At 41.4% G+C, this 13,383-nt stretch overlaps 2 protein-coding genes across 8 annotated transcripts in view; one reads left to right on the top strand and one right to left on the bottom strand.

Moving 5' to 3' along the window:
- ERCC8 (ERCC excision repair 8, CSA ubiquitin ligase complex subunit) overlaps nt 1-8,361 on the bottom strand; it is a 29,275-nt gene extending 20,914 nt beyond the window's left edge. For 5 of the 7 annotated variants that reach the window (XR_008441377.1, XM_054003791.1, XM_054003794.1 and 2 more), the window contains exons 1-3: nt 8,238-8,361; nt 6,174-6,269; nt 5,922-6,023 (exon numbers count right to left, since the gene is read on the bottom strand). Coding sequence is in view for 6 of the 7 variants with exons in the window: in XM_054003791.1 (XP_053859766.1) it covers nt 5,922-6,023; nt 6,174-6,269; nt 8,238-8,314 (275 nt within the window). In the remaining variant the exon portion in view is untranslated. Of the gene's footprint in view, nt 1-5,921; nt 6,024-6,173; nt 6,270-6,609; nt 6,628-7,873; nt 7,960-8,237 lie in introns of those variants that run through there. The other 2 variants (XM_054003797.1, XM_054003792.1) reach the window with 2 other exon arrangements.
- An 84-nt stretch (nt 8,362-8,445) lies between these two features.
- Nucleotides 8,446-13,383, top strand: part of NDUFAF2 (NADH:ubiquinone oxidoreductase complex assembly factor 2) — a 69,606-nt gene continuing 64,668 nt past the window's right edge. Inside the window, exon 1 of the mRNA XM_054002964.1 lies at nt 8,446-8,684. Within this exon, the coding sequence (XP_053858939.1) occupies nt 8,558-8,684 (127 nt within the window). The 5' untranslated portion in view covers nt 8,446-8,557. The remainder of the gene's footprint in view (nt 8,685-13,383) is intronic.

The following is a 13,383-nucleotide window of genomic DNA, read 5'->3' as shown; positions in this document are numbered from 1 at the left end:
GAACAATCAATGGTTTCAAATGGCTATATGACTTCAGTGGGAAGGTGTTAATGGAAAAGACCATAAATTGATCACAGATGCACCTAGTATAGTCCAAACCAATGTTTCTTTACCAATTCTATCCAAGCTCAACTGTGGATGCACTGACGACAGCTACAGTCACAAGGGAAGGCGAAGAAACCATTAGTCATTGAAATTCGAGAGGAAATTTGGGATAACACAACTGAATTTCAAAGAAATTCCAGTTCTGCTGGTACTTGGTCCATTTTACCTATGATCCCATCAGCAGCACAGCCACAGCTTTTGTGTTAACAATACAGAATGCTTCACTATATGATATAGACCCAGTCATTGCATTAGGATTAAACCACAGCAGAACTATATGTATCCTCTGGAGCACAGAGTATGGGCCTGAAAAGCACAGAGTATGGGCCTGGGAAATAAATGGAAGACTACTGATGCCAACATGTGCATTGCATGAGGGCAACAAGGATATATTTCTGAACATAACAACATCAAAACCCAAGGCATTTGTTGTGACACTGAGCAAAATTCTTCTCATTTTGAGATTCATCCTAATGAAAACTTGGAAACCATGTATATTGGTAAAGGATGAGCTTTTATGAGACCTTTTTGTGATTTTGTATTTGTGGACAACATTACTGTAGGCACAAGTAATCACTCTCATATCTGTGCTATAACTTTGCCAACTTTATGGAATGTAATTTAAGTTATTCAGCTCCTACTGTATCCTATTAAAATATTAGAATCTAATTATACTCTGATTGCAGCCATTGGTATGAACCTCATGCTGCTAAAGAAATCGTTATAGCATGAAGACCTGAGATGCTTGTTGAAAACAAATGCAAAAAAATGGACAACAGACTTTGTTTACTGTCGCAGAAGAAATAAATCACAGGATGGAGTATGTGAATAAAGTGGTGGGACACCCTTTTTGGATGGTCACTAAAAGCTACCAGAATTCTCAACAGAGTACTTCACCCTGTTGTCATGTTGTGGATGGTAATCTAATAATCATATTGTATGTTAACACTGTATGAAACAATTAGCCTATTGGCTACCCTCAATAATACCAGATAACCACACACTAGAAATGTATTAGGTGATCTGCACTGTATAAAAGTGTGAAACATTCTTAAATTCTATTTGGATATTATGAAGTTTGAGTGACTAATCATTGGTGGATTTTGTGGAAAGATGTCTGGGGGTGAAATGGGAGGAAACTGAGAAGCTATATTCACATCCTAACAGAAGTTATAATGAAGGAATTATAGGGTGAAGTGCAGCTGCTTCTTCTGGATGGAATGTGGTGAGCATGACTGAAAGCTATTCCACAATGATTGCCCATACAAACAGCCTGCAACCTCAAGCACCTGCTAAGGGGGTGAAACAGGGGGTGGAGCCAAGACACCATGGTGAGGCACTGTTGAAATCCCTGCAGGGAGGGGTACTTTGATAAACCACATAGCACCTGTCCCCCAAGGGAGACAGAAGATGTCCTTCTATTGAACCAGCAACTGTGGTGAAATCACTCCTTGGATGAACTTGGATCATTATCATCTAACTGTAATACTAACACAGACCTCCATCCCAAAGTCCAGAATCACAGAATATTCTCAGGCAGACACAAGGATGATCAAGTCCAACTCTTAAGTGAACGGCCCATATAGGAATCAAACCCATAACCCCTGGCATTACTAGCACCATGATCTAAACAACTGAGCTAACCTCAAGTTACCCACCTCCAGGGTAAGATCGCCCCTCACTGAGCATGTGCTCTGCATTTTATTGATTGTATCTTTAAGAGCAAAGGGAGAGAATTTTACACCATTTAGTCACAAAGGTGTAATACCTCAAGCTCCAACTAAACATAATGGAAAAGTATAGAAGTAAGTCAAAAATTGTGAAGTTAGGGAAGATTCCATTGTAACTTTTGGGATCAGCCAACAAGGTGATCTGTCTTCTTCCCCAGAGGAATGAAGAACCTTACTCTATGTGCGTTTTACTAGGGATTAAATTTTGTCTGTATATTGGCCTGAACATGTTTTTACAGTCAGAAACAATCTCTGGCAGGCTTCAAACCTTAACCTGTCATAATTTGCTTGTATTAATAAACACTGTTATTCCATAGTTAGAGTGAGTCCTTCATGGACACTGACACTCACTTGTAGTGGGTAATATACTTGGATAAAGTGGGAAACCCCACTGAGGGGGGTCTCTCTTATGCTGTTGGTGTGTATCCCTGAAAAAGTCAGTTGAACCACCCTCTGATCCAGCAGGACTGTTCAGTAAAGGGTCCCTAGAACAGGGTGCTGAGGGGCTGGTTGGACACAAAGGTCTCAGCTTTCCCAGGGCACTGACAGACTAATCTAACACTAGGGGTTGAGGAAATCTTCCCTTTTCACACGACATCTATATTTCTGATTTCATCTGAGCTAATAAACCCTTCTGCTCACTTGGGTTGCTACAAAGCAAAAAAAGACACCTTTAAAGAGAGTTAGCCTGAAGCCAGCACTGACAATACTAAGCAAGAGATATTGAGCAATTTTTGAGCTTAGTTTAATGACTTCTGCATTGCTTCTCCACCTCTGAGGCATATCCTAGAATGGCCTGTTACTCTGGCACAGTGCTAAAAGTCAACAAATTTTATGCCTCTATTCTTTAGGGAGGTGTGCTGGTTTTGGCTGGAGTAGAACAATTTTTTTTCACAGTGCCTAGCATGGGATACGTTTTGGATTCGCGCTGAACAGAGTAACATAGAGATGCTTTTGTTGTTGCTGAGCAGGGTTTACAGACAGCTAAGGCCTTTTCTGCTTTTCAGACTGACATGCTGGCAAGGGGACTGAGAGTGCCTGGGAGGCTGGGAGGAAACACAGTCAGGACAGGTGATCCCAGCTGACCAAAGGGATATTCCAGATCATGTGACATCAAGCTCAGTATATAAAGCTGGAGGCAACAAGGAAAGAGGAGGAGACACGTTTGGAATGATGGCATTTGTCTTCCCAAGTAACCATTATGCGGATGGGGCTCTGCTTTCCTGGAGATGGCTGAAGAAGTGAATTAATTTCTTGGTCTGCTTGTGTTTGCAGCTTTTGCTTTCTCTATAAAACTATCTCAACCCAGGAGTTTTCTAGATTTTAGCCTTCCAGTTCTCTCCCTGATCCCACTGGTAGGGGAGTGAGCAAGCACCTCTGCAGAACTTGGTTGCCAGCTAGAGTTAAACCATAGCAAGCTAAAAATCTTCAGTACCTGCAGAGCCAGGAAATCAAGCTTGACTCAGAGTGAGCTTACTCCTGAAGAGGCATTTCTACGCAATGTGCAGAAAAATCTAAACCCATGGAACTAATTATCTAGATACATTAACTGTAAGTGTACAATACTACACTGTAATCAACTCTGCACAAGAAAATCAATTCTCCCATAATCCACAGGGCTGAGGAATGCACTAATGAACTCTTGAGTAGCTCTGCAGAAATCACCTTTATCTGGCTAAGCTTAGTAGTGGCTACATGCCGTTCAGGATAGTTTCATGTCTCAGGATGTACACTGTTCCCAGCTCATTCCATATGAAGTATTTTCATCCATTAATCAAATTATCCCAGCCTTTTCTACCAAAGACAAATACAGAATTAATTCTATGCATAATAGGTCACTGTCATTCATTCTTCCTAGACATGTTTTGAGAAGTAGAGACTACCTTAAAGATAAGCATTATCTGCATATTATCTAGAAATGGGTACTGTTCGTTTACTCTCAAATGCCATTTTTTGTCACAGGTCAGCATGAATCATATGAAACCAGGTAAAGCTCTTTGTGCTCGCTCCCAGGAAAACAGGAAAAGTTTTATTTTTGTATTTGCAGTAGTGGTCCTATATTCCAGATGTGAAACAAAGGGTAAATCACAGCCTACCACCAGGAATTACCTCTTTTGTTGTTCTATACTACTGGATCATCAGCAAGCCCAGTTCAGGGTGTATTAAGAAAAGCTTTAAAAGGCCTTTAGCAAGATATACTTTAAGCAACTTTGATACCAGACCTGTGTTCTGCCCTGCAATCTTGGAACACAGGCAAACTTTCACAAGATGTCAGCACTATATCCTTCAAAGATAGGAGCTAGACAGAGGAAAGTGTTTCTGCAGTATAAATTCACTTATTAAGTCAGGAACTCTGAATAATATTCCAAATATCTGAATATATATATATATATATATATATATATATACTGTAGCTAATTAGCTAGTAAGTATTTAAAACATACTAGGAAGCTTCATGAATACTACAAATAAATAATTAAGGCACGAAACCTACTAAGGTTATTTAAGCAATAATAATCATAAGCCTGTCATTTAGAGCAGTGCCACACAAAATCCAATTCTACTAAGAAAATTTATGCCTTGAGTGGAAAGAAATAAAAGACACGTCTATGCAAATTAACACTTACTCAATAAACAGATAACCAACTAACCATCCTCCTAAACAGATTCTTCAAGGATGGAGTATTTCTACTGATCTAACTGAAGTTAACAATAGCCTGATTTTAGCACAGATTTGATAGCTTTTACATGATGCCTTCTTAGTATGAATTTCTTCAATTTGCTGCATCTGTTTCAGAATTCATTTCAGTTTTGAGACTTGGAGATGTATAGTCATTATAAGTTCTTAACTACAATTTAAAATAATTTTGTGCAAGAAGCCTGGCCATCAACACTTGTTCTATTAGCTATGTTCTGTTAGCCTTTTTCTTTCCTATGACCCAAGATATTGTTAAGGCCTTTTATTGTTACAAATCTGTTCTGTTCTTTTATAGTTGACTCATGAAGCCTCTGACTCTTAGACCTCAAATAATTTGCAGACTGGGAAAAAATAAGGGGAAAATGCAGCTACCAATCTATTATGAAATAGAATATCTCTTACTGTGAGTCTCTGGTGAAGTTCTAACCTACTAGACAAGCCTTTTTCCAAATAAAGGAAAAAAGAGCTTTTGCTAGAAGATTTAATGTCTATAATGGAAAAATTTGTATTGCCTGCAGGGATGGCCTGACAAATCAATAAAGGTTTAGACTCTTTATAAAAGATTACACACAGCACGGTAATACCCTGTTCTTTAGAAAAACACATCCTATTTTTCAGTAGCACACCTGTCTTCATTCAAACATGTTCTTAAGAAGTTTTGTAGAAATCACTTCTGTACCTGCTGAACACCTGATGAACTAAAAATAGCTACTAGTAAAGCTGGAAAGAGAGAGAGTGGAAATAAAACAAAACTGCAAATAGGTATTGGATTTTTTTCCAGACAGTTGAAAAGAATTGTGCAAATAATTGCATAATAATCTTGCTTAAAAGAGTATTTACTCAAATATATGTATTATATATATTTGGGGAATACAGGAAATATTTATACAGCAGTACTAAAACTTCTTTCTCAGTTACTGGCATAGAGGCACCAAATTTAAAAATGAAACATTAAGAAAACTCACAGGTCAGAAATGATGAGTTAGAGGAAGGTCTGGGTTTCTTTTTTTTTCCTGTCTTCTTTTTCTAGTGTTAAAATTTAAGGTTAGAATACTAGGTCTGCCTTCTTTTTGTGGTGTCTACAGCAACATAAGACTGTCTAACTTTAGTTTTCATGTGAGTACAACTGGTATCCTTAATTTTAACTTTTGAAACTGCCATAGATTTGCTCAAACAATACCAGAGTTGCTTTACAGATATTGTAACTATTAGAGTAGACAAATCAAGCATAAAACAATTAGCTCTTGCTACTAGCTTTCCAAGATTTCTGGCAGTATTTTCTACAGTCTTTTTATCCTAGAAATAAGAACAGACATTAATTTGCAAGTTTAATTTTAGCCACATATGAGCTATATCGTGTACTTTTGAAAGACTTTCAGAGTACTTACCTTCCAACTGAAAAAAGTGCTTTACAAGTGTAACTTGGTTTCCTGCTCAAGTTTTCAAGGTCATAAAGTACAATAACACCATCCGATCCACCAGATAACATGCTGAAAGTGTTAATGAAGCACAAAAGTTAAAACACTCATAATCTCGATATGCTCAATGTAACGATCATGTTCAACAAGACAACAAATCCGTAGTACCAAAACACAGTGAATTACTTATGTACATTTGTACCAACCAAAGTATATACTTACTATCTTCCCTCAACAGGCTCTATATCAAGGGTGTTGATACCACTTCCATGTATTCTTTCCACATCTCGATCTTTATTTAATTCCAAACTTAAAACCCTACCCAGAAAAAAAAAGGAAGAAAAAGAGATGAAGAACAAGAACAGAATCATTAAATCTTATTATGTACCTCTGAACAGCTGAAACCTAGTTCCATGCTCCTTCAATGCATTTAACTTGCCATTTTTTTGCAAAACTACACAATACAGAGATAGAAATAAGTCTTGTGAAGTTGGCAGAAAAAAAATACTTTGTTGTTTGGAATGTAAGGGAGAAATAAATACATAAAATGGGCTCAAAGAAAAAGTAAAATTGCATTTTGGGTCAACATATTAAACAAAACCTGGAATTGTAATTTGAAAACACTAAGAAAAAGAAATATTAAGAAGCTTGTAATCACCACAAATATTGGCTACTTTGAAGCTTCATCATGTATCATCCTTTCAGGCTTCATCCTGCTTGGAACTATGGACACCTAGTGGACGAAGTAATTTAGTTTACCAAGTTTACAGTACTTCTTTTATTGAGACGAAGTTTGTATGCTACATTTTCTGCAATACTAAATAAAAACTAGGCGACCCCCAATGATGAAGCTTCCACGACAACATTTTCTGACCTGCAATTCTTAGCGTGTATTTTTGAATACATTAATATTGCAGAATCCAAAAATATATTCGGCTTCATTAAATCATACTACCAGATATAAAATTTAGCCTTGCAACATGATCAGAGCCTCCTACAGCACCATTTAGTACAAAGCATAACACCACCACAACAAAAACATAACTAAATAGGTAACCAAAATGCTGTGAGTAAGAGTGCCCCTACTCAGCTTCAGCTCAAGGGGCAAAAAATCCTGTTGTGACAACCTTAGGCTGCTACAGGCAGGCCCCCAATATCATGTCTGTAGACATGCTAAAAAAGCAGCAAATCATTTAAGCTCTCTTAAACTATGTGAAATATAATTATGTGAGAATTCACCTAGAATAAGAATTCTGACATACACAAGACACCCAATTTAAAACCTTTGAGCTCCAGATGGAATTTCAGGAAGCAAGAAATCCCCCTGTGTGGAAATGGGTTAAAATATATGACTTCAAAATGCAGTTATAAATAAAATCCACTTAAGACTAGTGATTTTTTTATTTTAAAGTCAAAATTAAAAAGTTTCAGGAGGGAAATGCTAAGCAGACAATTGTCCAAGTAAGGTTAAGTCCAGCCAGTGAGTAACCGTTCTTAACACTGAATGCTACATGAGGGCAGAGGGCACAGAGGGACATAACTGTATTGTCAATATGCACCCAGAAACAAGCTTCCTGAGCTACCAAAATTAATTTCAATTTTAAATATTTGTTTTACAATGATACAGCATCCTAAAGCCATAAATCGCCAACACAGATCGAGAAGTTGTGTGAGTAACTGAACTAAGGTAGGCTTTATTTGATTTATCTTGAAATACATCTGCAAAGTAGATTCCCTGGTATTGAACAAATATCACATTATAACCTTCAGCAGGAATATTAACAAACCCGTCTATGCTGCCACCTATTCCCACAAAAATTGCTAAGAAACTCCCTGCATCTGATTCTTCTTCAACCTGCCAAAAGGCCGGGTTTGGGAAAAGGCAGGACGAGCAGATGAGGGCACACGAGAATTACAAACACCTGTTTGCTCACAAGCGGAGCACAGCCGCACGCAGATCGAAGCCCCTGGAGGAACGGCGCTGACAGCAAGGGCGGTAACTCAAGAGGTGCAGGGAATGAGGCACAGTTCATTGCGCTGTGCACACTCTGCCCAGAGCTGAGCACACCGTACACTAACTAACACCAAGGCTGCTGACCCACTGCTGCAGCTCCCCCGCTCCGGCCCCCGCGCACAGGGCGGCTGCGGCACTTCAGCCCTTCACCCCGCCCCGGGCCGGGCCGCCCCAGCGCGGGCCGGGCAAAGCGAGGTTCCGCGGCAGGGCGGAGCCAGGGGCTGCCGCTCCGGGGCCTCCCCGCGCAGGGACACCCGCCCCGGCCCCGGTACCTCCGGGTGCGCTCGGCCCGGCGCAGCCGCGCGGGGTCGTCCAGCCCCGCCTGGCGAGCAGCCATGAGCCCCAACATGGCGAGAGCACCCGGCCCGCGCTCCGCCACGCCGCCATCTTGTGGCGGGCGCGGCCGGGATTGGCTCGGGGCAGGCCGGCCCGCGCCAATGGCAAGCGGCGTTGCTGGCGCGCCCGGCCCCCATAGGCGCTGCGCACCGGCTGGCGCGAGGCGGCGGGGCCGGGAGGCGGCGCGTGCTCCGTGTCTGTGTCCCGGTGTCTGTCCGTGGGCGGTGGTGCCGCGATCTTCCCTCGGGATCCCGGCATGAGCCGTGCCTGGCAGGCTCTCCGCGCTCTGCGGCTGCGGTTCGTGGGGCCTGCCAAGGAGCTGGTGGGCACCGACCAGTTTGGCAACAAGTACTACCGGGTGCCCAAGCACGAGAACCGCGCAGGTACGCACCGGGGCGGCGTTGGCAGGCGGGCCTGGGGGCAGCCGTGCACTGCGCCACTGCGTGGCCCTCCGCCCGCCCGCCGCTGTCCGCAGCCGTCGGGGCGGCTGGAAGGCGGCTGATAAAAAGTTACAGCGGCTGAACAGTAGCGGGAAGGAAAGTGCCGCGCATCGGGAAACACGTGCGGGTTTTTGGTGCTCTAATGTCAGAAAAACTGTAAAGCCACTCACTGGAGGGTTTCAGAGCGCAGCCTGTACTAGGTAGGTAGGCAGCAATTATTTGCTCTTCTTGGTAATTCGGAGCGCTTCTGCATAAGATTGTAAAAGCTAAGTCCAGAGAAGGGTAGTGGAGCTGGGGCAGGATCTGGAGCACAAGTCCTGTGAGGAGCAGCTGGGTGTTCATCCTGGAGAAAAGGAGGCTCAAGGGACACCTTATCGCTCTACGACTGCCTGACAGAAGGGGGTAGCCAGGGGTCGGCCTCCTGCCTTAGGCAACTGGTGACACGACTAGAGGAAATAGCCTCAAGTTGCAACAGGGGAGGTTCAGGCTGGACATCAGGAAGACTTTCTCCTCGGAAAGGGCTGTTAAACATTGGAGTGGCCTGCTCAGGGAAGAGGTGGTGTCACCATCCCTGAAAGTGTTTACAAAACCACTGGACGTGGCACTTAGTTCTATGGTTTAGTTGACATGGTGGTGTTTGGTATTAGGTTGCACTAGATGGTCTCAGAGGTCTTTTCCAACCTAACTGGTGATGTAATTCTGTGAAATTAATTCTTATGTGTACATTTATCCCACTCCTGTAGAAAATACTTTTCTAGATTTCTGCCTGTGTTTCAGGAGTTCAGATACCCTTATTCTGTATGTACGTAGAGAATAGGAGAGTTCATATGGGAAGTACTACTGTGTGATTTTGTGAAAATACTACTTGTGAAAAGTCTGATTTTTTTTCTGAATATTTGTCACTGCTTTAGCTTGATCTAAAAAAACCTTAATCACTCAGCATCAGCAGAATGACAGAACTCTGAAAGAAATAAGCATGCCTTCTGCTAGCAAAGAAGAAATTGATGTGATTTTTTTAAATGAAAATGTTAAAATGTTGCTTTTTCTGTAGTACTACGTGTATCAAAGTATTGTGCTGTTATAAATTTCCTTTCTGTGACCTCATGATACCTATTTTTTTCCTCCATTTCTAGTTGACAGACTGGCATTCGCTTTCCTTACAAAATGGACTTCCTTGTGAATGTTCATTATTGTTTTAAGATACAGTACTCCCTGACTTTTGTTGTCTGGGGTTACTTGGATGTAGGAGATTCTGTTTCCCCACATACTGGTGACTCATTTCCACTGTAATTTATGCCTTTACTTCTGTGAATGGCCATCCTTGTGCTGCCAGTATAGAAAAGATATGAAGTTTCATCTATTCCAGAGCAGGAAAGTATGCCAGTTTTCCCTCAGGCTTGTGGCTAACGAGAAAAATCATTCTGACACTAGTGAAGTGATTACAGATAGTTGCAACCACTGCTGTGGGTGGTGGCAACTAACTGCCTCTCACAACATTTTTGAACAGCATCCTGTGCTGTACAAACAGGATCACACATGGTATTTGTGGGCTTTAATAATTTTGTGAAGAAGTTTTAAGATATGGATTGCAAAGGTAATAGAGATTGAGGAAGGTCTATAGAAATTAAAATGTGCACTGAAAATTTCTGACGGTTTGTTTTTAAAAGGAACTAGGAATTAAAAAATGCTGAGAAAGCAATGCTCTCTTTTCAAATGTTGGTAGTAAATTAGAAAAATCTGCTGCATATATAATTCATGGTTCACCCAATGTTCTAACCATATAGACACCAGTGCAGGATTGGAGCAACACTAGAAAGAAAATGAGTTGTAGATGAGACCAGTGAGATGTTGTGTGTAGGTTTCACTGCAAGATCACTGCAGTGTGTCTGCACTGTGCTTTGCTGTCTGCCCTATGGATTTAGGGAGAACTGAGTAGGTCTATCACAGTGCCAGGCCTGATGTGCTCGATCCCTTTGTACTGTACTGGATTTTGATCCAATATATTGCAGAGTGTGCAAAAAAGGCAGGTCTTGATTTCTCTCTCTTCACTTAGGGTAGATCTGTCAGGACAGGCTGGGCTTTGTTTCAGACCAACATCTCACCTTAAGCTGGAGGTGAGAGTATATAGTGTAGGTAGTGTCTGTACCACCTTCTGCTTTGATCAAGAGGCATCTGACACCTTTCTTTTGGCCTGCCCTGGTCTTTGGCAGGAGTTTGGAACAGAAATAGTGGACTGTGTGATGCAAAGAATTAATGTTTTCTTTCTGTCTGTTGTGAATTGTGCTCTTCTACACTTGAGTTCAGGGTCCAAAACACTTTTGGAACCTGAAGCCTTGTCTGTAGTAGGGAAAAGTAGGAGCAGGTCAATGTATACATTGATGTTGAGTTTCCTAAGTGGTTGATGTTGAGTTTCCTTGTACCTCCATCATCTGTGATTAAGAGAGTTTGCTTCTTAAATTTAGTCTGTTTTCCAGGACTGAATATCTGAATATAGACTTTGGAGATCTCAAAGGGATACAAAATTTTTAGGTATATGCTGCAAGTATGGCTTTCACATTGCCACAGCACCTAATATGCTGTTATTTTTCAAAATGTTTTATAAATGAGGATTTCTTCTTAAAAAAAAAGGTAAGTTATGCATTCAAAAACTACTTTGAAATCCAAATCAGTATGTGGTAAATAAAGGCAACACAGAATTAACAAAACTACACTTGCTTTGATTCAAGTCACTACAGTAGATGTGGTCTCACCAGTATCCTAAGGTCTTGGATGACCAGGTCAAACTCAACGTGTAGCAACTTCACCCTGAGACCACCTTTACCTCTGTCATCATAGGAGAGTTACCTGGAGTTCCTGATTTTGCCTGTCTCTGAGTAATTAGGTTCTTAGAAGAACCAGCAACTTCAATAGGTTTTGTTGGGATGAAGGGAATAATTGTGGAGAGTAAAGAAGCATCACTGATGTGCAAGTACTGGTTTAACATGTGTTTTGCCTTCATTCAAATTGTTCTAATGAGAACAGCATAAAGGTATGAGTTTACAAGAGTACTGTAGTTCTCTGGGGCGAATATAGAAAGGATTGGACTTCAGAAGTGGAAGGGAAGAAGGGTGTAAAATAATGCTCTTTCAGTCTGGTTGTCTTATTTCTCTTGAAAGAGAGAAAGTGAATGTTTAAAATTCCTAGACTATGAGACTAAGAAGTCATTAGATTCAGTAAAGAGAGTAATGGCTGGAGAAAAAAAGAGTTAAGAAAAATTTGAGTGCCAATATAGACGGAAAGATCCTAAAAAAGTAACAATACTGCCAGCAGGAATATGGGAGAATTCAAAATTAGAGTAGTTAATTTCCTGAAAGCATGAAACTTGAGACTAGGTACATTGTTTACTGTTTATCAAGAACTTTTATTTTCAAGTGGGGAAAAAACTATCATTTTGAAAGTCAGGTCACACCAACAACAACATAGTAAGATGGGCTTATTTGATGTAAAGATGGTTCTGTATTTAATGATATTGTGTAAGTGGTGGATTTTTACAAGATCATCCTAAAGTGATGACAGTGATAAAATGCAACTATACCAAGCTTGTTGTGAGAGGAACATCCAGCATAACTCATTAACTCTGAGATGACTCTTCAGTTGGTTGTGATAAAAGATGGGAATAGACGATGGAGTAGTGGTGATTGATGACTCATTTCAATATCTTGGACAAGTATTTCACTAAATAGACTAGACTTATCAATGTAAGTAATTTATTTTTCTTATTATATGACATACTGGCAGGGCATTGCCGTAGCTTTGGTACATGATTAATTGTTCTTGCAGTGGAACATCGAGTGGTACTTAGAGTGTTCATATATTTTTAATTGAAAAACAAATTCCTCATACAGTTTATGCATTTATTGCAGCAGCGTTGCACTGTTTCTCCCGGCTCCGGGCAGCTCCGGCGCCTTTCGGCACCGCCTCTCTCCAGAACTCGGGCTCGCCACTAATTCCTGTGTGTCGCTGCTGCTGCACGCCAGTCGGAGTTTGCCCACGTGAGGGTCCTAGGCAAAGAGGGAAGGAATTTGTCCAAATCACCCACAAAAGAAAGCAGGAAGGCTTTATTGTCGCAGAGAGCTGCGGTGGGGGGTTGCCACCTGCGATTCCCACGCCCACGTGGGGAAATGGTGCCGGCACCGGGGGGAGTGGGATGATATAGGGAGTGTGACAGGGAGGGCAGACACCCCCCCGCCCAATGAATACAGATGCTGTGGTGATGACATGTACTACAGTGACCAATAGGAACACAGCAGGGGCAGATAAGGGGCTTCGGGGCGAATGGGTCCATGGGATCGGGGTGACAGACACAGAACTCCTCAGGACTGGACGGGGGAGTGGTGACAGGAGTGACAGGAGAACACTCCAATGGCAGGCAGCCTGGAGCTAACAACCATGGCAGGGGGGAACACGAGGGTACACAGGATTTGGCTAGCTAACATAGATTAGAACCCCTAATCTAAACCCAAACCTGGGATGCAACAATTACAACCAAATATATCTTGCTGGAAATAGCTGATTCCATTTTCCATTGAAAATAATTTATAAAGACTCTTAATAACCATTTTAGTTTAAAAATGCAGGAAGATAAGGGGCCCTAAATACTCAA

The sequence above is a fragment of the Vidua macroura genome, chromosome Z, assembly GCF_024509145.1.
Source record: "Vidua macroura isolate BioBank_ID:100142 chromosome Z, ASM2450914v1, whole genome shotgun sequence".
NCBI classification, from domain to species: domain Eukaryota; kingdom Metazoa; phylum Chordata; class Aves; order Passeriformes; family Viduidae; genus Vidua; species Vidua macroura.
The sequence above is the reverse complement of the archived record's forward strand: the minus strand, read 5'-3'. Positions and strand labels throughout refer to the sequence as shown.